We start from the raw sequence: 24,492 nt of genomic DNA on the forward strand, positions 1-24,492 counted from the left end.
GAGATTGGATTTAATATTCATAACAGCATGGATTAAGCAAGGATAGTTGGCACAAACTTGTTAAGCTAAGGTCATGTCTGGCTCAATTGGATTTTATGAGCAGGGAACTAGGTGAGGGGTGTCAATGAGATTGGTGCATTTGATGTAGGCTACATGGATTTTAGCAAGTCTCATGACCAGGTCTCATATTCAGACTGGTCTGAAAATTGAAAGCTCATACACCCCAAAGGTAAGTAGATAACCTGTGAAAACAATGCTTGGCATCTTATTTTTGTTACAAAATCTCCCTTGGGATGGCAATAAATCTTTTTAATGGCTGCGTATGAACAAGCACTCTCAACAACCTAACATTCATCCCCTTGATGTTAAGTGATAATTTATTCAGAATATCTTGTCAAAGAGCTGACTTTGTAGATGAATCAATGTAAAATGATGAACTGGTGCGGAACTGCACCAAGCAACTCTCAATGTTAAGTCAAACCAAACAGCTTCCTCTGGGTTTCAGATTTTAAAAAATCAAACAAATGAGATGACAGGTTTAGATTGAGCGAGGGTCTATTCACTTTGAAATACATGACAACGTGTTACATTCACAAACTCACAAGGGAGAATGGAATAGAATGATATGCTTATAAAGGTGCAATGAAGATGAGTGGGTTTATATTCACGTATAAACACCAGCACAGACAAGGTGGGAGACATGACCCGTTTCTGTGCTCCAATATGATATAATTCTATGTAATGTGTAAGATTTATTATGTAACTAAATGCAATCTGTGGTCTAACATCTTATTAATAACCCATTAGAAGCTTCCTCATCATTTTAGTTTTGTCAGCAAGCTTAGTTGTAGCTAATTCACAGTTGGATCTTAGACATATTTACAGATGACATTTTATATTAAAATGCTGCTCCATTCAATGAGTGAGCAGTATCTGTATAGCTGTGAGAGAGGGAGCAATAAATAGATTAGGATAGCTCTGTATGAGTTGCTCGAAAAGTACGTGGTTTGATTTGAAATTGACGATGTTTTGTTTGAATAGAAGTGATTAAAGGGAGAATAGATGGATAGATCAATGTTATTCAAACTATGAGGAGATGGAATACAGTAGGGAGAAGGACATTGGTCCCAGTGGCTTCGTAGACAAGGTGATATCATGGAAGAGATTTAGGACAAAATAAAGGAAAAAATGTGCAATGAATCATGAGATTGTGAAATGGATGACCAAACTTAATAGTTGAAGTAAAGACTATGGCATGATTTAAGAATAGGACAGGCAGGATAGGCATAAAGGGTGAGGGGAACAAAATGAGCAGATGGAATTTAAATAGTGTTTGTGTTTAGAATAAACAACAAGATGGAATTGTTTGGCCTATTAACAGGTTTTCATTAATCTTGATAGTTATATGTATCATTCACTTGAATGTATTGGTTGAAACATATCATGGGTTCAACAAGTTTGGCATCAATGAATAAACCTGTTGTAGTTTACGTACCTTCATGAACATGCTTGAAATTCAAATTAAGCAAAGATGAGAGTTAGCTGAAATGAAGCTTTATAATTAAATTGAAACTGGGCAACTTATAATGGGGTTCTAATAGTGCCGTATTGAAATTTAAAACCAAATCTAATTATTACTATTTAAACTTCACACTTAATTATTGTTGTAATCAGGAATGCACTGTCAATAATGTTGGTGGAAGCAAATTCAACAATAGCTTTCTTAGAGACTTGGATATTGACATAAAAAGGAAACATTCCAAAGTTACGGAGAAAAGCAAGGAAGTAGGAAATGAAATAATTCTACAGATGCCAGTATTCCATCACTAAGTCACCCTTTATTTATACGTGCATAGTACTTGACCTTGTTGCAATCATGATATCCCTCCTCCTCTAAGCCCAGAAACATAGGCCTATTCTTTTCCTTGTAGCCTCTCCTGGCATTTTCGTGCCAGGTCCAGTTCCTCCAACTCAGCCTTGGAAACGGGCAGCATGTAACATTCCATAGATTGCTTTTTGTGTCTGGCACATCTCGAAAGAAATTCATCCTTTTCTTCAGGTGGTAAAGGCATCGATATTGCAATGTCCACCATGTCCATCTAAGATTCCAAGGTTTCTTCGACACTAGACAGAAGGGATAATCCCATAAGTTCTGACAGCCTTTGCAGCTGTTCTGAGGGCCCAAGTATTTTTTGCATCAGCCCCATTTGCGAATTTGCAGCTTTCATGTAGTCCACATACTTGTCCAGGATCGCCTCGCCGACCCAAACTCTGTGCATCATGGTACCTTACCTCACATCAACCTTACCTCTTACTCATGCAGGGCCATTTCTGAAATAAATTTTGTCCCCTGAAGTAAACTGTCTCTCTTGTGCCCGGCATTGGCATTCCTGATGCCGTTTTGCCCTCCCCTCCAAGTCGGGGAAGATCACATCTAATCTGGTGTGGAGTCTTCTACCCATTAACAATTCTGTGGGAGCTATCCCTGTAGCTGCATGAGAGATGGTCCAATAATCAAATAGGAGCCGGGACAGTTTGGTATCGAGTGAAGCTGTTAGCTGTTTCTCTAAACCTGCCTTCAAAATTCAGACTGTTCTTTCTCTCAGACCATTGGACAATGGATGGTATGGAACTGTCTTTGTATGTCAAAAGCCATTCAACTTTAGGAAGTATTCAAATTCCTTGCTGGGAAATTGCCTGTTGTCTGTGACCAACAATTCTGGGAACAGCGTATTACAAAAGATGCTTGCAGCTTTTCTATCGTCATTCCTATGTTTGACGAGTAAACGCTAAGCACATCCAACCGCTTTGAGTGGACGTCCACAATGACTAAGAACGTGGAGCTCGTGGAAGGGCTGGCATAGTTGACGTGTAATCAAGTCCAGGGTTTACCTGGCCATTCCCACGAATGTTGGGGAGCTGCTGGCAGTAATTTTTATCCCTGTTGGCACTTTGAACACTGCCTCATCAATGCGGTTATGTCTTCATCCAATCCTGGTCACCAGACATAACTTCTTGCCAACATCTTCATTTTGGAATGCCTCGGATGATCCTGGTGGAGTTCAGCTAGTATGTGGTGGTGACCTTTGCTCAGGACAATCACTCTTGCTCCCCGTGATAAAATGCTGTTCTCTACAGAGATATTGTCTCGCCGGGTGCAGAAAGATTTCGATTCGGGTTATGATGGTCCTTTTGTTGCCCCTATCACCACCAACTGTTTTAGTCTTAGCAGGACTGGATCTCTTTGCACCCACAGTATGATATTGTCAGCTGTGTCTGGAAGGGTGTCCAGAAAGTTTAAAACCAGAAAGGACACTTCCAGTGGTGTATCTGTCAGTGGGAGACCGCTCAAGGCATCCACATTTGCTACTTGGGCTCCTAGACAGTGTTCCAACTTGTAATTTTATGCACTTGGAATGAGTGCCCACCTCTGAATTTGGCCTGAAGCTATGAATGGCATAGCCTTGTCCTCTTTGAGTAGTGTCAGCAGGAGTTTGTGTTCTGCTACTGGTACAAATTTACGTCTGTAAAGGTATTGGTGGAACTTTCTCACGCCAAAGATGACACCAAACCTTCCTTTTCTTTCTGGACATATTTGCACTCTGCATCAGCAAACATTTGGGAAGCATATACTATTGGGCATTCCTCTCCATTGGTCCATCTGTTAGCCAACGCTATCTTGATACTGTACAGGGAGGCATCGCAGGTCAGCACCAGACCTCACTTGGAATTATAGCGTGCCAACACCTCAGACAATGATTGCTGCTTCTTCACTTCCCTAAAGGGAATTTCAATAGCAGATGTAAGGGTGCCAGGACGGAGGCCAGGTTATGTATGAACTTTCCGTAATAAATCACCAATCCAAGGAAAGACCTGGATTACGGGACATGGGAGCAGGGAACCTTTGATCACCTTCACTTTATTTCCAACGGGTGTAACACTGGCCTGTCGACTCTGTAGCCCAAGTAAGTCACTTGGGTGCCTAATACACATATTTTTCCTTTCCTGGGGGCAACATCTAAGGACTATGCCCGAATTCTCTAAGTGCTCTTTATTGGTCTTCCCTGTTATTAGCACCTCACCAGATAAATAGCAACTTTGGAAAATTTTCTCCATTGCCCACTGAGAAATGGTACAAGCTGATGATTCCCCATATGGCAGTCTCATATATTAGCGCATGCTTCTGGGAATCCTCATTTAACTGCAATTACAGGTACACATGGCTCATGACCAGCTTTGTGACGGACAGCTCCCCTGTGTTAGTTTTGCATATAAATACTCTATGCAAGGGATTAGGTTATTATCCAGCTGCAAGAAGCAGTTTATTGTTTGTTTGAAATCCCCACAAAGGCGAACCGACCCACCATGCTTCACAATCGATATGACCGATGCTGCCCATTTCACAAACTGGACTGGTTTGATGATCCCTTCACTTTCTAGCCTCCTAATTTCTGCCTTTACTTTTGCACATCAGGCAAATGGGTGCGCCTTGCAGAATCGTGGAATTGCTTCCTGGTCAACATGTAAGGTGGCCTTGGACCCTTTGATAGCCCTTAGAATTTCCTGAAAAACTTCCAGGTTTTAATTAGGGCTTCACTCAAACAGCCATTTTCTAATTGAAAACTGTTGAGCCAATCAAGGTGAATCTTTCCCAACCAATTTCATCCCATCAAGCTTAGGCCAGAGCCTTTTACTACAATCAGTGGTAACTGAACCAGTTGCTTCTCATATGAGACCGGAACCAAAGTTGCACCCTTAATCTGTAAAAGTTCTTCAGTATAGGTTCTCAGTCTAGCCAAGATCTTACACAAAGTTTAAGGGTTGGTGTCCAGACTGAATTTTATTAAAGACTGGTTCTGCAGTCACTGATACAGCCGTGCTGGTATCAACCTTCATTAGAACAGGGTGACTATTTAATGAGATCTTTATTTTGATTGGTTATGATTTGGAGGTCGTCGAGCAATTTAACTGTTCCAAGCTACATGTCGGTGGGCTTTTCAGTGTGTACACTGTCCTGGATGCTGGTCTATGAGTTTCCTTACTCAAGCCAGGTCTAGTGGGACTCTTTTGCCGTCTCGGATCCTCATATCAGCAGCAATTACAATCGCTTGTAGGCCCGGAAGAAAATTTTAGCCATTTGGCCAAGGCTTGACTTTGTTTTGGGGTTTTTCAGTGGGCTGACATAGAGCCCGTCTGTTCAGGTTATGTCCTGAATGAGGCAACGCAATTGTCTTCACTCAAGCGGTGTCCTGGAAACTCAGTCAGCCTGGTGAGGGTGTCCACTTCCATTGCAATGGCCTGTAATTCACATGCTCCACTTGCTGCATTTTCCAATGATAAAGTCAATTATAGTACCTGTTTGAAGTTCAGTTGGGCTTCAGCTATTAGGCATTTTTACATGGTTACATCATTAATTCCACATACCAATGGTCTCTCAGCATTTCATTAAGGGTTAAAGCAAAGTCCCATGTCAGTCATCATAACCTCTTCAAAAATCTTGACATGGATTCCCCTGGTTTTCGACCTGCTGAGTAAAAGCAATTGCATCTCAGAATTAGTGGAGGCTTAGGGTTGCAATATTTCTTAACTAAATCCATCAACTCTTTAAAGCTTTTAGTATCTGGTGCCTCAGGAAATGTTAGGCTTCTAATAACTAAAAAAGTTGTGGGTCCTCAAGCTGTCATAGAATTACTCATTACTTTTCATCAGTACCAATGTCATTTACCTGGAAAAATAACGCATTCTTTCCACAAACTGGGCCTAGTCTTCAACAGCAAGATTGAATGAGTCAAGCTTCCCAAGCATGATGCTAGAAATACTTAGCCCAACTCAAAGACAGACGTTGTGAGCCAATTTCTTCAGCAGCATTTTTTTCTCTTGTTGCCACTGAAGTAACTCCACAGAGGCCGGTATTTTGTCACCAAGTCACCCTTCATTTACACGCGCACAGTATTTGACACTGGTCCAGCTTCCTCAGACCCAGCTGTCAAAGTGAACAGAACCTCTGACACTCCTGTTTATATCTATCAGCCAGCGCTCCCTGATTAGACCAGATTAACAGCCCCAATCAGGGAACTCATATTCTATGAAGTCCACCTGGCTGACCTCATTACAATCACTACAGGGAGGATTGGATATCTCTTTTAAAGAACTAACACTAGTCTGAGGAGCTGAATGTCCTCCTTTACCGTTGTATCAATCAATATATGACCGTACATACCAACTACAAATTAGGAGCAGGGGTAGGACACTTAGCCCATCTAGCTTGCTCTGCCATTCAAGAAGACCATAGCTAAATTTATCACTTCACATTCTCACCTATAGTATTTCAAAAATCTGCTGCAAAATATTCAAGGTCTTTGCTTCCACCACATTTTGAGGAAGAGAGACCCAAAGACTTTTGAATGTCGATAAGAAAAAGAAATCTCCCTGTCTCTGCCTTAAATGAATGCCCCTTTATTTTTAAAGCAGTGACCCCTAGTTCTAGGTTCTCTCGTAAGTGGAGAAATCCTCTCATAGTGAAAGACACCAGCAGCATACCAGAACTTCAAGAGAATCAAGAGGCAGAGGTGAGCATAGTGTCCATCACAATGGAGAAGATACTGGGGAAGCTAAAAGGTCTGAAGATGGATAAATCACCGGACCGGATAACATCCCAGGGTTCGAAAGGAGATAGATAAGGAGAATTTAGAGGCTTTGGTGGTGATCTTCCAGGAACTGCTGGAGCCAGGGAAGGTCCTAGAGAATTGAAAAATGGCTAATGTAACAGCCCTGTTTAAGAAGTGAGAGAGGCAGAAGATAGGAAATTATAGGCAGGACTTGACCAATCTTTAAGGTGGTAACAAGCAAGGTAGAGCCAGTAGATGTGATCTCAATCATCATAGAATCCCTAGAGTGCAGAAAGAGGCCAGTTGTCGCATCAAGTCAACACCAACCCTCTGAAGAGCATTCCACCCAGACCCAGCAACCCCACCCCATCCCATCCCCTGTAACTCCCCACATTTCCCATAGCCAATCTACCTAACCTGCACATCTTTAGACTGTGGGAGGAAACTGGAGCACCCAGAGGAAACCCACACATTCATGGGGAGAACATGCAAACTCCACACATACACCCAAGGCTGGAATTGAACCCATGTCCCTGGCACTGTGAGGCAACAGTGCTAACCACTGTGCCACCCCTGTCCTGTCATTCAAGTCATTGATATTGTTATGACCAAGGCTGGAGGAGTGCTCTATTGCTCTAGTTCCATTACTCCATGTGTCACAACATAGAAGTAAAACTATTTTTTCCTAGGCACCAACATGATTAATAGCTGTAAAAATGGAAAGTTGTCATAGTCCTACTGTGCCAAAGGGCTACTCTGTCATTTGAGAAAGATGACTAGTAATGGCTTAATTCTGAGGGTCACCATGCCTCAGGTGAGGGGAGAGATTGAAAAGGAAAGTCCTTCATTGTAACCTCAGCACAAACCAGCTGTCCAGCCATCTAAGCCAACTGACTCCCAACTTACCTCTATCACGTTTTAAATAAAAAGATCTATCGACCAGGTTTCTTCACCCATAAGCACCAGGTGAAAGTTAAAAATCAGATTTCTCCGTGGCAACAAGGTGCAGAGCTGAATGAACACAGCAGGCCAAGCAGCATCATAGGAGCAGAAAGGCTGATGTTTCGGGCCTAGACCCTTCATCAGAAATGGGGGAGGGGAAGGGGGTTCTGAAATAAATAGGGACAGAGGGGGAGGCAGATAGAAGATGGATAGAGGAGAAGATAGGTGGAGAGGAAACAGACAGGTCGAAGAGGCAGGGATGGAGCCAGTAAAGGTGAGTGTAGGTGGGGAGTTAGGGAGGGCATAGGTCAGTCCAGGGAGGACAGACAGGTCAAGGGGGCGGGATGAAGTTAGTAGGTAGGAGATGGGGGTGCGTCTGCAGTTCCTACTATCTCTGATTCAATTTCTCCGTGGCGGTTGTTTTCTTTCCAGAAATAAACCATTTTGGCCAATGGTTGTAGTTGTTGGAGGTCAGTAATCTCAGCTCCAGGACATCACTGCAGGAGTTCCTCAGGGTAGTGACCTAGGCCCAAACATCTTCTGTTGCTTCATCAATGACCTTCCCTCCGTCATAAGATCACTGATCACCATTCACAACTCCTCAGAAACTGAAACAGTCCTTGTCCATATGCAGCAAGACGTGGACAATATCCAGGTTTGGGCTGACCGGGGACACGTAACACTCATATCACGCAAGTGCCAGGCAATGAACATGTCCAAACAGTGAGAATCTAACCATTGCCCCAAGACATTCAATTACATTCCTGAACCCCCGCTCCCCCCCCATTATCAACAAATCGGGGTTTATAGTTGATACAAAATGGGTAAGAAATGGGTCTGGAAACGTACTCTTTGGTCCAACTCATCCATGCCGACCAGATATTCTACATTAAATGGTATTGTGCTGGACTAACCATATAAATACTGTGGCTACATGAGCAGGTCAGAAGCTCAGAATCCCGTAGTAAGTAACTCACCTCCTGACTACCAAGTGCCTGTCCACCTTCTTCAAGGCACAAGTTAGGAATGTAATGAAATATCCACAAGGACAGCAGCAGTGCAGGAAAGTAACTAACCATCATCTTCTCAAGGGCAATTTGGGATGAAAAATACAAGGTTTCATATTTTAAAGCATTTCCTATAACGAACAGAACAAAAGCTCTATTGAGCAAACATGATTTTTATAGGTAACTTACACTTTAAACTATAAAACAGAACATTTTAATCACTGACAGATACACATTAACCTTTTCTTTAAGTACAAAGAACAAAAACAACAGAACAGCATAGGATAAGGCCCTTCAGCGCACCAAGCATGCACTGACATGTGATGCCTTTCTAAACAAGAAACCTTTTGCCTGTATGTGGTCCACATCCCTCTATTCCATGCCTATTCATATATCTCTCAAGATGCCTCTTAAATGCTCCTATTGTACCTGCCTCCACCACCTCCTCTGGCAGTTCATTCCAGACACTTACCAACCTCTGTGTAAAAAACTTGCCCCTCACATCCCCTTTAAACTTACTCCCTTTTACCGTAAATCTATATCCCCTGGTATAGAGTCATAGAGATGTACAGCACAGAAGCAGACTCTTCGGTCCAACTCATCCATGCTGACTAGATATTCTACATTAATCTAGTCTAATTTGCCAACATTTGGCCCGTATCCCTCTAAACCCTTCCTGTTCATATACCCATCCAGATGCCTTTTAAATGTTTCAATTGTACCAGCCTCCACCACCTCCTCTGGCAACATATTCCAGGCACTTACCACCCTCTGCCTGAAAAACTTGCCCCATAGGTCCCTTTTAAATCTTTCCCTTTCACCTTAAACCTTAATTGACCTTTCATCCCTGGGAAAAAGACTCGGATTCTGAAAAGAGTCTATCCATGCCTCTCACAATATTGTAAACTTCTATCAAGTCCCTCCTCATTTTTTTGATATTCAAGTGAAAACAAACCAGGTTTGTCCAAGATAGTAGGAACTGCAGATGCTGGAGAATCCAGCCCGAAACGTCAGCCTCTCTGCTCCTATGATGCTGCTTGGCCTGCTGTGTTCATCCAGCCCTGCACCTTGTTGTCTCAGGTTTGTCCAATGTTTCTTCATAGCTACTACCATCCAAACCAGGCAACATCCTAGTAAACCGTTTCTATATTTTTTTCCTCCACGTCCTTCTGGTAGTGTGGCAACCAGAACTGTATGCAATATTCCAAATGTGACCTAACTGATATTCGATTCACCCTAAACAAGTTCAAAATGATTCTCAAATATTTACTTCTGAACATTTCCACTCCCAGTTTAGAAGCTTTTAACTTCAGAACTATCTTTCATGGTGTGACTTTTCCTGGAGATTTATTGCGCCAGCCAAATTTAAATAAATCTTCCTGATTTGCTTTAACTAGTCATGAATTTGGTCTCATCAATCCAAGCATGGGCTCCTACCCACATTCTTATGTATTATTAATCAGAGATTTGCAGCCTTAAGTTGTTTGCTCGCTACCAAAACCAGTCAAGATAACCTTATCAACAAGATGCAGGGCTGGATGAACACAACAGGCCAAGCAGCATCATAGGAGCAGAGAGGCTGACGTTTCGGGCCGAGACCCTTCATCAGAAAAGGGGGAGGGGAAGGGGGTTCCGAAATAAATAGGGAGAGAGTGGGAGGCGGATAGAAGAGGGATAGAGGAGAGGATAGGTGGAGAGGAAACAAACAGGTAGTTGCAGTGGGAGAGAGATCCTTTGAGGTTTGTCCGGAGGGAGGAGGGTAACTTCTTCAGGCTAGGCATCCTTAGAAGAAGCTTCGCAGTGGGGTTGATCCAGCCCTGCACCTTGTTGTCTCGGATTCTCCAGCATCTGCAGTTCCTACTATCTCTGATTCAATTTTAACCCCACTGCGAAGCCTCTTCTAAGGATGCCTAGCCTGAAGAAGTTACCCTCCTCCCTCCGGACAAACCTCAAGGGCTCTCTCTCCCACTGCAACTACCTGTTTGTTTCCTCTCCACCTATCCTCTCCTCTATCCCTCTTCTATCCGCCTCCCACTCTCTCCCTATTTATTTCGGAACCCCCTTCCCCTCCCCCTTTTCTGATGAAGGGTCTAGGCCCGATACGTCAGCCTCTCTGCTCCTATGATGCTGCTTGGCCTGCTGTGTTCATCCAGCCCTGCACCTTGTTGTCTCGGATTCTCCAGCATCTGCAGTTCCTACTATCTAAGATAACCTTATCAATTTGTTTTCAGAGGTATCTTAGATCCCTTCCCTTTCAAAACTGATGTGTGGCAATGCAAATCACACGGGCCCTTAATACGATTAGAAATGCTGATTCACTATGTGACAGCTCAGCTTTTATCTTGAAAGTAAATGGACAGTTTAAAGCACATCTGTTCACAACTCAGAATTCTCAAGACAGCACAGTGTGGAGCTGAAAGAACACAGCAGGTCAGGCAGCATTAGAGGAGCAGGAGGGTTGACGTTTCAGGCCCAGGCCCTTCATCAGAACTGGGGAGGGGGAAGGCAGCTGGGAAATAAATAGAGGGAAGCGGGGGTGGCTGGGGAAGGTAGGTGGGATGGCAAGAGGTGGATGCAGGTAGGGGGTAGTGGGGATTGATCAGTGGGAAGGATGGGCTAGATAGGTAGGGAAGAAGATGGACAGGTAGTGTCAAGTCAAGGAGGTGGGGATAAGAGGGAGGTTTGGACATGGGATGAGGCTGGGGTTGGGGAGATTTTGAACGTGGTGAATTCTATGTTCAGGCCATCAGGCTGTAGGCTCCTGAGGCAGAATATGAGGTGCTGCTCCTCCGGTTTGCGTGTGGTGTCATTGTGGCCCTGGAGGAGGCCCAGGATGGACACTTCACCAATGGGAGTGGGAAGAGGAGTTAAAATGGTTGGCAACCGGAAGGTGTTGTTGATTATCACGTACAGAGCACAGGTGCTCCGCAAATCAGTCACTGAGTCTGCACTTGGTCTCACTGGTGTAGAGAAGGCCACATCGTGAGCAACGGATACAGTAGACCAGGTTGGAGGATGTACAGGTGAATCCTTGTTGGATATGGAAAGTTTGTCTTAGGCCTAGGATGGAGGTGAGGGGTCATGTAGGGGCAGGTGTAGCACTTCCTGTGGTTGCAGGGAAAGGTGCTGGGTGTGGTGGGGTTAGTAGGGAGTATGGAGCTGACAAGGGAGTCGTAGAGTGGCTCCAGCATCTGCAGTTCTTGCTATCTCCACTTTGAAGTCTCATATTCTTTCCACTATTTGCCCAGGTTATTGCCATATTCTCCAAGTGTAACTGCCTTTAACCTTCTTCTAAATAAAAGAATCTGGATCCTCTCTAATGTCTTATAATCAATCCACCAGGCTTGCTGTTGGGCATACATCAGAATAGATCATATTATCCCTTTCATTTTACGTTAAATTAAAGTCACCAAGCATTACAATCTCACAATTGTAGCAATGCTACTGTTGAATCTGTTTGCAGTGCCCTTACAATGTTTACCCATTAATTTTTAACTGTGTCCCCTGCAGTCTTATTGAAAGGTGCCGATGGGGTGTTAATGCTGCAAAAGCTGTGTGCTATTGTCCTGGTAGCTTTAAATTTAATCTAAATGCAGTTTCTCGCTCTTTATGCCCGGAGATGTGAATAATTATGCAAATGAGTTGACCCTGCAAACTATAATTCGATTAATATATTAGCATTTTCACAAGACCATTACTAGCTCTTAACCATTTAGAAAATATTGTTCTCAGGATTGAAAAGTCTAGCCCCAAATTGTATATCATGGAGTGAGAAGCTCTCTTTTCCCATTAAACTTCAAAATGGGAGCTTGACTGTCAGGGAATGGGTGAGGGTGGCAGGTCTGATAATTGAGAACATAAGAGGAGTTTCCTGTTAGCAAATGCCTTTATGCCCGACGTTTGAGATCATGGTCATGTGAGACCCAGATAACACAACCCAATTTGCTCAATAATATATCATGTGATGACTTTTTACATGGTGTCTTTGACTATGGATATGGATACTCATCTTCGGAATGCCAGAACATTGTACAAATGTTGTGAAATTCTCCAGCATTTTTGGCATAAGTTTCAGTTGCATCTAATTTGACATCTCCACCATGTGCAGTGAGCAGAATTTTCACCCTATCTATACACAAACCTCATAACTAACAAAGATTAGTTTCCCCGTGACTTATGTTTCATCAAACCTTGTTCAATTAAACAAAGTTTCCGGAATAAGTAATAGGACAGAGAGTATGGAAAGGGTCAGGAATCTAACTTCAGGCACAGCAGATAAGAGAACAACTGTGAGAAGGGGCCAGTCAACGCAGGGTTGAGAGCATTGTACTTAAAGGCACACAATATACAAGGTTGTAGCATTGATTGAAATTAGCAAGTATGATGTTATTGGAATCACAGAGGTGACGCTGCAATGGGATCAGGGCTAGAAACTAAACATCTACAGTATACGTCCTATTGCAAAGACAGGTGTGGGGGTGGGGGATAACCTTGTGTGTGAGAAATGAAATAAAATTGATAGCAGGAAACAACATAGGGTCAGAAGGCATAGGACCTGTTTGGGCAGAGTTGAGGAACCGCGAAAAGAAAGCGTCTCTGATGGGAGTTACATATAGGCCCCGAACAGTAGCCAGGATGCGAGGAAGTAAATAAATCAGGAGATAGAAAAGGCAGGTAAGAAAGACACTACTACAATAATCATGAGGGACTTCAATATGCAGGTGGTCTGGAAAAATCAGGCTGGTAGCGGATCCCAAGAAAAAGGACTTTGGAGCAGCTTGTGGTAGAGCCCAATAGAGAACAGGCAGTTCTGGATTTGGTGATGTTTAATGAGTCAGACTTGATTAAGGAGCTTAAGAGGAAGAAATCCTAGGGGGCAGTGACAATAATATGATGGAATTCACCCTTCAGTTTGAGAGGGAGAAGTTGGAATCAGTGGTATTACAATTGAGTAAAAGTAACTACAAAGACAGAAGGGAGGATCTGGCCAGAGTTAATTGGAAGGGGAGCCAAGCAGGGAAGACTGTGGAGCATCAATGGCAAGAGTTTATGGGGGTAATTTGGGAGGCACAGCAGAAATTTATCCCAAGGAAGAAGAAAGGGGAGGACAAGGCAAGCATGGCTGACAAGGGAAGTCAGGGACAGGATAGAAACAAAAGTAAAAGCCTACAACATGATGAAGGTAAGTGGGAAGCCAGAGGATTGTGAAGCGTTCAAAAAACAACCAAAAAATGCAATAGGTGGGAGAAGAAGAAATATGAGAGCAAACTGGCTGGTAACATAAAATAAGATCTTAAGAGTTATTTTTAGATATATACAACATAAGGGAGAGGCAACAGGTAACATTGGACTGCTGGAAAATGAGTCTGTAGAAATAGTAATGGGGATCAAAGAAATGATGGAGGAACTGAATAGGTATTTTACATCAGTTTTAACAGTGTAACAGCAGCATTACCAAACTTCAAGATAGTCACCGGCACAGAGATGAGTCTAATGGCCATAACTGAAGAGAAGATTCTGAGGAAGCTGAAGGTCTGAAGATGGATAAAATCACCTGGACCAGATAGACTACACTGCAGACTTCTGAAAGAGACAGCTGAGGAGATTGTGGAGGCATAGGTGGTGATCTTTCAGGGATCACTGGAGTCAGGGAGGGCCCCAGAGGACTGCAAAATGTCTAATGTGACACCCTTAGTTAAGAAGGGAGGGAGGCAGAAAAGGGGAAATTATAGGCCGGTTAGCTTGGCCTCAATCTCTAATAAGATTTTAGAGCAGGTTGTTAAGTATGAGATTGTGGCGTATTTGGAAGTGCATGATAAAAAGAGCTGAGTCAGCACAGCTTCACCAAAGGGAGGTCATGCTTGACAAAACTGTTAGAATTCTCTGATGAGATTACAATCAAGCTAGACAGAGGAGAGTCAGTGGACATGGTCTATTTGGATTTCCACACAGGAGGATGCCAAATAAGGTATGAGAACATAATGCTAGGAGCAAGGTACTGACATGGAAAGAGCTGTCTGGCAAAAGTTTGGAGATAAAGGGGTCTTTTTCAGAATGGCAGCCAGTGACTAGTGGAGTTCCATGAGGATCAGTATTGGGAGCACAACTACTCACATTATACACTAACAATCTGAATGAAGGAACAGGTTCAGTTAGCAGTTAGAAAGGCAATGTTAGCATTCGTTTCGAGGGGACTATAATACAAAAGTAGGATGTAATGCTGAGGCTGTATAAGGCTCTGGCCAGACTGCATTTGGAACATTGTGAGCTGTTTTGGGCCCCGTACCTAAGAAAGGATGTGCTGGTGTTGGAGGGTGTCCAGAAGAGGTTCATAAAAATGATCCAGGGAATGAAGAGCTTGACATATGACGAGTGGTTGAGAACTCTGTGTCTAAACTTGGTGGGAATTTAGAAGGATGGGGGGTGGGATTTCATTGAAACTTACAGAATACTGAGAGGCCTGGATTGAGTGGACATGGAGAAGATGTTTTCTTTAATAGGAGAGACTAGGGCCTGAGGCCACAGCCTCAGGGTTAAGGGGCGACCCTTTAGAACTGAGATGAGGAGGAATTTCTTCACTGGTGAATCTGTGGAACTCATTGCCACAGAAGACTGTGAAGATCAAGTCATTTGAGTGTCTTTAAGACAGAGATAGATAGGTTCTTATTTAGTAAGGGGATCAAGGGTTAAAAGAGAGAAGGCAGGAGAATGGGGTTGAAAAACATACCTGCTATGATCAAATGGTGGAGCAGACTCAATGGGTTGATGATCTAATTCTGCTCCTATATCTTATGGTCTTATGAACACAATGTGTAAAACATGTATTCTGAGGAAGATATCCTAAACTATACTGAACTACCTTTTTCATTATTGGTTCCTAGTATTTGCTTCATGATTATCCTGCTGTGCTTTAGTTATATCCCACATAAAAATAATTTTAACAATTCATTTTAGCCAGAGAATAATAGCCTTCTATTGTAGATCCCATTGATGATCAAGGAAATGTTCATTAATTATACTTTTGACAAATTTGTAATGTGATGATTGACCAGGAATTTTCTTGAATTGTTCCCACTCCACCACTATAACCTGACTGGAAACAGGTGTTTTCGCTGCATTTCAGGTGATAATTTCCTTCTGTAATAGATCTGGAGAAAATGCCATGCTTATCCTGCATGAATTTCAGAACAGACAACACAGTACAGAGTAAAGGATGAGCATAACTGTCTGTCCTAAGGATTGGGATTTCATTCAAGACCCATAATAAGAGCGTCATTTTAACGTAAAGGATATCTGGCTTTGCAAACATCCCTAATACCGTGAACATAAGTTATAAAACATACCAAACTATAACAAATCTGATGGCTTCATCAAAATAGGAACAAGAATATCATTATATTTTTCTCCTAATTTTGTTGCTCCGTACAATACTCTTCCCACTGGCCCTGGCAGAAGCTGTCATAATTTTTTAATTGTTCAATGGAAGAACAAGTAAACCCCAGGAACTCTCTCAGTTTTGAACCCTTGTCACCTTAATACAATGATACATCAGATTAAAGTGGAAGAGAGCTCCCTGCTGGGAACGCAGGCCATTATCATCAAATTTGATTTCAGGTCAGCGCTCCACTCGAACACTGAAATCTGACACCTGCTGAAATCAGCTTTCTGTCCCACAGCACCATCTGAAACTCAGCAGTGCCTGGACATGAATGTGTAACAAGTGTTACGGGTCACAGTCAAACCATTATGACTGATTTAACAGTAGATTGGATGAGAGATTTTAAAACATTTTGAAGATTTGGAGTTACCTGAGTAAAGTTCACAAACTTAATCTCTAGATTAGTCATTGAAATCTGCAATTGCACCCAACCATACATAACCAAACAGGAATACAAAGAGGCCATTCAGTCCCTTTAAATTATCCCATTATTTAATGGGATCACTGCTGACTTGCATTTCGTCGTCATTCATATCCTTTGCACATATCTCTGGTATCCTCAACAAACAGAATTCTATCGTTCTCAACCTTAGAAAGCACCTATTGATTCTTTGCAGGTGACAGCTCCAGATATTAGGTATTTTTTATAGGGTTAGGCTGCTGCCTGATTGACCTCCCACATGGCCCAGCACTCATTTTAAAATGATACTTCCATGTCCTGCATTAGCCTACCAAATGAAATAGTTTCTGTCTTATCTGTCAAAACATTTGATAGTTTTAAACACCTCAATTAGATTAACTGACAGGTGTATTCCAGACTTAGAAAAATCCCAAACATTTTGAATTACTTCTGGCTCTTGACCCCATTACTGCCCTGTGCTCTTCCCCTTGCATGGTCTTACAGGAGGCAGCCAGTTAAGACCCCATCGTATTAAGGACAGCAGGCAAGATCCAGAGTGGGGAGAAGTGATGCCTGTGGAATTTGGCCCCTGGCCTTGTTCCCATGAGAATGGAGAGAGGGAAGGGAACGTCAGGCACCACAGTGACACCTAACATAGAAACACCTTCTCCCTCAAAGTTCAACCAGTCAATGGCTATCTACCTCTGGACAATCCCATCAGTGAGTCCCTGTTTCTCGCACAAAAGTCATGATTCATTTGCTACTGAAGTGCTTGAAGAAGAAGCAGATTGGAGGCATGGTTGTTAAAAGATGGAGGACAGGTCTCTCTGCCCTGACAATTGACACCTTTGCAGAATACAAATACAAAATTGCGAGATCCATCATCAGGTCATTACTGTGCTGACCACACAGGCATCTTGAAACATTGCTTTAGCTGCTTAAGCAGATCGATAACATATCTGAACAGGTTAATTAAAAATATCTACATAAAAGAGGGAGAGGAGGTAGCCATTCAACCTCTTCAAACTGCTCTGGCACTGAATTAGATTCTGTATTATCTGTATCTATATTCTGCATTGCTGCTTTGATGTTTTAAAAATTACTTCATGGGATTTGGAAACCAATGACAATGCCAGAATTTAAAATCCATGATTAAATGTCCTTGAGAAGGTGATGGTGAGCTTCCATGTTAATTAGTTGCAATCCGTTTAGTGTAGGTACATCTATAGTGATGTTAGGGAGGAAAATACAGGGTTTTGACTCAGCAATAGTGAAGGAACAGATATATAATGTGAAATCTTACAGGGGTCTAAGGGCTTTTGGCAAAGTGTGTGGCAGAATCAGGCAACAAGTGCGATGAGGCCCGCCTCAACATTGGGAGCAACTCACTCCATCTTTTACACTTCTCACAAGTGGCATGGCAAGATTCTCACAGGCAGTGAAGCAAATGACAGTTGTTATTGCTTGCTAAGTGTGGCCTGAGACAGGATCCTCTCTTCGTAAGGTCCGGGGAGCTGAATGACAGGCAGCACATCACCTGTCTTGACTCTTTCTGCCTTATTATTGTCTGTTTTCCTCCTGGAATAAGAGAGAGGCAGGTGTTACAGGAGATGAAAGTGGGTGGCACAGCTGTTGGTACAGGTGGGGAGTAGTAGGCAGCACAGAGGGCATGCAGGGTTAATGCTATTGGTGTTGAGGTGAATCACAGCCAGTCAGGAAGATATTGCAGGCAATAGTGAGAGTGGTAGAACTTAAGACTTTGTGGGGCGTGGGTATAGTAGAGATAGAATGCAAGTGAAGTTTTTGAGACAAGATAATGGATCTTACATTGGTGGAATAGAAAAAAACATTGATCTTCTACCTACAGTGCTGGACATTCCTCCAGACACTGAGACTGCTGAGATAAACCTCGGACCAGGCTGACAGGGTCTGGGATCGTGCCCTCCACTGCTGGTCCTAGGGGAGGAGGCCTCACCTCTGTACCACCCTATCCAGCAGGATGCCCAGGTGTTTCCCCCTGTTTGCCATGTCAGGAACTGTGCAGGGCACCTCCAGACTGACAGTGCTTGTCCAGGTGTACAACAGGCTTCTGAAGTTGGCACGGGTGCCAGGAATGTCGTTGAATTTCGGGATATTTGCTGATTGGTGTGTTGTTCCAGGAATGTGGTAAATATGGGGCAGAAATCAGATGTGAGAGATGCTTAAAGGGTGTGGTAGGCTAATAATGAGGCAACCTTGAGAAGATATGGTGAGGTCTCATGGTGGACAAACCCTCTGAAAAACCCTGATGTAATTTGACTTAGCCAGAAAGCATAAGATTCAGCCTATAGTAACAAGTCAGGATGGTGTGTGGTGCAGAGGGGAGGTTTTAATTGTTGGTGTTCCTAAAGATCTGTTGATCTTGTCCTCCTGTGTGGTAAATGTCACAGATCTGGAAGATAATTTCAAAGAAGCCTTGGGGAATTGTTGAAATACACCTTGTAGATGGTGTACTATACATTGGTGCCACTGTACATTGGTGTGGGAAGGGAATGAATGTTGAAGCTGGTGAATGTGGTGCCAAACAATTGACTTTGTTTCATCCTGGATGGTGTTGAATGTTGTTGGAGCTGCACCCATCCAGGCAAGTGAGGAGGATTCCATTGCACTCCTTGTTCCTTGTAGACGGTGGGAAGGGTTCCATAACCTTTAACATGCTTAACCAACAAAATAGCATCAATTGCAATTTTGAAATTGTAAATTAACCCCCAATTTCAAAATATTTTGTTACAAGAGAGGTGGTGCACTTGGACAGGACAGACAGGCAAGGGAATACATGAAGAACGGTAGAACCTTGGGAAGCACGAAGGATCAGAATGACTTTGGTGTTCATGTACACTGGTCCCTTAAGATATCAGGACAGGCGGATAAAGTGGTTAAGAAAGAATATGGGATACTTGTCTTTATTATCCGAGGCATAGTGTTTAAGAGCTGGGAGGTCATGCTGGAACTGTATAAAATTTTACAGCTTCAAAGCAGCTAAAGTATTGTGTGTGGTTTTGGAATCCATATTGTAGGAGGGATGTGACTGCACTAGCGATGATGTAGAGGAGATTTACCAGGATATTGCCTGGACTGGAGAGTTTTAGTTATGAAGAGAGATTGGACAATATCGGGAACGGTTCTGAATGGGTTCTGAGGAAGGATCATTCAACCCGAAACATTAGCGTTGATTTCTGTCCACAGATGCTGCCAGACCAGCTGAATTTTTCCAGCGATTTCTGTTTACATTTCTGATTTACAGCATCCACAGTTCTTTCAGTTTGGACAGAATGGGGTTATTTTCCTCGGAACAGAGGAGACTGAGGGGAACACAATTGAGATTTATAAAATTGTGGGGTGCATTGATGGAGTACGGAGGAAGGAAATGTTCCCCCGTTGGAGGTGTCAATGACCAGGGGCATAAGATTAAAGGCAAGGGGCAGGGGGTTTAGAGGGAATGTGAGGGTTTCTTTTTCCCCCAAAGAGTGTTGGGAATCTGGAACGCAATGCCTGTAAGGGTGGTAGGGGCAGAAATCTTCATAATATTTCAGAAGTATTTAGACAAGCACTTGAGATGTGAAGGCATAAAAGGGAGGCCAAGTGCTGGAAAATGGGTTTACAATGGTTAGGTGCTGTTTTTGACCAGTGCAGACTTGATGGGCCAAAAGGCCTTTTTCTGTGCTGTAGACCTCTCTGAATCTTCTCTATCATCTAACATCTCTCCACCAGCATACGGATAGAGAGCAAGAATAAGCTATTAAGCCCCTCAATTCTGCTTCACAATTGATTTGGCCCCTATCTTTCTGCTGCTATTTCTATGAATATTTATTGGTAGAGAATTCAAACTGCATTTTTGAGGTCTCCACAATTTCTCTAGTTTGGCTCTTCCGCTCCTCCTTGAGATATGACATGCTATTTAGCTTGTAGCACTCTTTCCCCAGCACTGACGACACAGCTGCCATATTTATTTGTTCAGTTTTCTTCTTCAGTCCTGTAGCTACCTCTCTTTGCCATTGAGACTGGAAGAAATTCCAATTAAGTCTGATATCACCTTTTCATTTCGACAGTAGTAGGGACTGGAAAATTGACAGCATTCTAATTTCATACCTGGAATGAGTTTCTATTGGAGTGAGGAGTGACTTGATTGAAATGTATAAGACCCTGAATGGCCTTGACAAGGTGGATTTGCAAAGGATGTTCCCTCTTGTGGGTCAGGACTAAGGAACATTGTTTTAAAATTAAGGTTGGGCTTTCAGGACGGAGGTGAAGAGAAACATTTTCTTTCAGAGGATTGTGTGATCTTAGAAATCTTGTCTTCAGAAGGCAATGGAATTATGCTCATTGAAAATTTTTAAGATAGAGATGGATAAATTTGTATTATACAAGGGAATTAAAGATTAACGGTGTTAGATTGGAATTTGGAATTCAAAACACATTCTGATCAGCCTTGATCTTATTGAACAACAGAGTAGTCTCAAGGGGCTGAATGGTTGACTTCTACTCATATTATGTATGACTCATCCAGTAATTTAAAGTTGCACAATGCATATCTTGAGTCACATGTAGGTCAGACAGGGTAAGGATCGCAAATTTCCTTCACCAAAGGATGTCAATGAACCAAATGGGTTTTTAAGACAATTGACAATAGATGTCATAGTCACCACTACTGAGGTTAATTTTATATTCCAGGTTTATTGATTGAATTTCTCTTCCACCAGCTCCAGTGATAGGATTTGACCACATGGAGCCTGGGGTCCTGTATTACTAGTCTAGTGCTGTGATCTTGATAGATTTCAACATTTTGAATAATTCTGGCTCACCACAATTAAGAAACAGGTCAGAATGCATTGCAAGGCTCTGTTGGCACACACAAACCAGTTCAAGAAATACCATACAATGCTCTCAAAAACATTAACCCCCAACCTAGGGTAGCTGGTTGAAAATTTTCTCTCTTGTCTCTATCAGGCTTATAAGACTCAGGTTAAGACTCCCGAGAAAAAAAAGTTCAGGCATTTCTTTTGGTCTACTGGTGTTTATATGAAAGAACTGATTTCATTTGAATTGAGTTTCTTTTTTTTAAATTCAATAGTCCTATTGAATAACTCTCTTTGCTTTTAGTGAGTTGTCTGAACTTCTCATTGGGTTTTAATCCTTTGACGTCTTTTCCAGGTAGATCGACGATACGTCATTTCACAGTCACACAGACCATCAAAGCCGGGGAAAGATTCTCTTCTGATCGAACAAGTCTTTAGTCCCCATGTTTATCCCAATTCCATGAAGTCCCATATGAAGAGTAATCCGCTGTACACAGACCTCCGACTGACTGAGGTTTTGGAGCAAAAACGACCCCAGCCATCATGGACCATTGAGGAATACAATAGGAATGCTAGTGAGAAGGACAAATCAGCAGTTTTGGATATTCAGGTGAGGTTTAGTTTCAGTGTCTTCCCACGTTATCTGGAGTGTTTGTTGTCATTGTTTAACCTCATTTAACACTCTTTTGTCAGTCAGGAAGTGATCATCTTACAACACGCAGGGAGACCTGGGTCAGAATGCTTTAACAAACACTGAGATGCCCCAGGATGAAGCCTGTTTTATTTTCCCTTTGTTCCGATTTGGGACCCCTTTGAAGAGCCAAGGGGGGCTTTTATTTCAGCCCCGTACTGTTCCTGTTCCCGATGCGCTTGATGGGGATCGGCGTGAGGGGAGTTTTATTTTTAGTTTAAGATGAGCAAGGCAAATCCTCCGGATTTTAAACCATTGTTGTCCCTGTCCCAGAAGTGTTCGATGCGGACGGAGCAGAGGGAATTTATTTATTTATTTGTTTAATTATTTATTTGTTCTCTTTGATTTTGCTTGGGTTTATTTTTTATTTTGGCCCCTTGTGGTACCTGCCCAAAAGAGGTTGGTGAGGACCGAATCAAGGGAGAGCCATTTTTTTTGTTTGTTGATTTATTTTTGTTTTTCCCCCGAGTAATAGGGTCTTTATTTTTGATTAACAAAGTCAAGCCAGCTTTATTTTCTGCTTCGAAAGAGTGGGGCTTTGTTCTGTGTTTCGCCCAGTGGTGTCCCTGTCCCAGAGTGTCTGATGGGGGCAGTGTAGAGGGTTCTCGGTTTTCTTCTGTTTATACCTTTCATTTAAAAGAGTAGATACAGGAGGAGGCCATTCACCCCCTCAAATCTGTTCCGATATTCAATGCAATTGTGGCTGATCTGTATCTTCATAACTTCATATCGATGCCTTACTTGTAGATCCTTAAATTCCCTTGTATAACAATAGAACAGAATAGTAATTTAGAATAGAATAGAGATAACAAGGTGTGGAGCTGGATGAACACAGCACGCCAGGCGGCATCAAAGGAGCCGGAAAGCTGACGTTTCAGGTCTGGACCCTTCCGTCAGACTTCCTGCTCCTCTGATGCTGCTTGGCCTGCTGTGTTCATCCAGCTCTACACCTTGTTATCTCAGATTCTCCAGTATCTGCAGTTCCTACTATCTTAGAATAGAATAGTATTTTATTGTCACTTATCCTTCTATGTAAAAAAATACAGTGAAAAGTGTTTAGGTCGCCATACTCCGGCACCATTTTAATTATATATAATGATATATAAATTATATATAAATAAGACAAAAGTCCATCTTAGTTCAGTTCACGGTTCCGGGGCTCCTCGGGTCGAGGAAACCCGACACTGAAGCCACTGAAAGGAATCCCGAGCCATTGGACCCACTATGATGCCGAAGAAGTCGCCAAAGCTGCCGCAAGGAATGCCAGGCCGGGCTGGACCCACCATGCCGCCGAAGACACTGCAGATGCACCTTCAAGGAATCCCGGCCATTGGATCCGGAACCACTGCATCGCCAAAACCGCTGGAGCAGCCCACCGCGGCGTAGGAACGACCAGGGCCCGGACACGATGGCCACAAGGAGTGGCCGGATTTATTACATCTAACCAATCTATCTAACAAATATCTATCAGTTAATATTTTCAATAACCCCGCCCCAGCCTTACCAGTGTTTGGTTTTTATGTATAAAGTTTAAAATCATTTAAGCGGCCCATAGAAATTAGATCTAACAGTAAAACCCTAACATCTTTGCAGAGAGTTTCTTAACTTTTGGCATTTGATTTAAACACCCATTCTTTATTTTGATGTCAATGATCTCAAGGCTTTCCACTCGCGGTCAATGTTAACTGCATGAACCATAAACCAAATACAGAAATTACAAATTTATAACTTTTAACACAATTTGGAATCAATGCAAATTAGTTATGAATTAACATTACATTATACTTATAATAAAGTGCTAAGTTCATTTTAGTTAATTGATGCAATATTGTATTGCAACCACAAGCAGCATGATCACTCTTTATTTAAATATGGCACTGCACAGTCGTACAGTTCCACAGTGCAGTGTTCTTTGTTCAAGCAGGGTGGCTCTGGAGGCCAATTCAACCACAGCTTGCAGCCAGAGATTTATGGTACGACAGCCAGCAACAAGGCATATGTCTACAAACTCCCCCTTCCCCGGACCATGACAGTCCTGATGATTTCCCAGAGTCCCTTTTCAACTGACCTCCCAGTAACATCCAGGTTCACAGTCTGGTCCTCTATTGCAAACACCCAGCTCTTCCGCGTGCCTGACTTATTAACATTTCACATTAGGATTCAGTGCCTGCTAACACACTCATATAGTGCTTTCCTGAGAGCTCCTGCAATTCTACTTTTATCTTCTTCCAGAAAATCTTCTAATTTGAAGATCATGGCATTGTGTGTTTTTTTTTCTTCGGGTACATATATAATTTCGAGTTTAAAATGGAGTTCAGGCTGAGATGAGATCAGCCGGGATCGTATTAAATAGTGGAGCATGCTCAGGGGGCTGAATTGCCTACTCCTAGTTCTAATATTATTACATTTATTTTATTCTCTTTATGATCAACCCTACTTCCACCACCCTCTCATGCAGTGCATTCCAGATCCTAGATAACAAGGTGTAGAGCTGGATGAACACAGCAGGCCAAGCAGCATCATAGGAGCAGGAAGGCTGACGTTTTGGGCCTAGACCCTTCATCAGAAATG

General features: G+C 42.6%; 1 protein-coding gene across 1 annotated transcript in view; it reads left to right on the plus strand.

The window, feature by feature from the left end:
• The window catches only part of minar1 (membrane integral NOTCH2 associated receptor 1), a 77,588-nt gene that overhangs the window by 18,304 nt on the left and 34,792 nt on the right, over positions 1-24,492 (plus strand). The window contains exon 2 of the mRNA XM_048616120.1: positions 21,586-21,840. Coding sequence (XP_048472077.1) covers positions 21,586-21,840 — 255 coding nt within the window. The remainder of the gene's footprint in view (positions 1-21,585; positions 21,841-24,492) is intronic.

The sequence above is a fragment of the Rhincodon typus genome, chromosome 33 (assembly GCF_021869965.1).
Source record: "Rhincodon typus isolate 14 chromosome 33, sRhiTyp1.1, whole genome shotgun sequence".
Taxonomy (NCBI): domain Eukaryota; kingdom Metazoa; phylum Chordata; class Chondrichthyes; order Orectolobiformes; family Rhincodontidae; genus Rhincodon; species Rhincodon typus.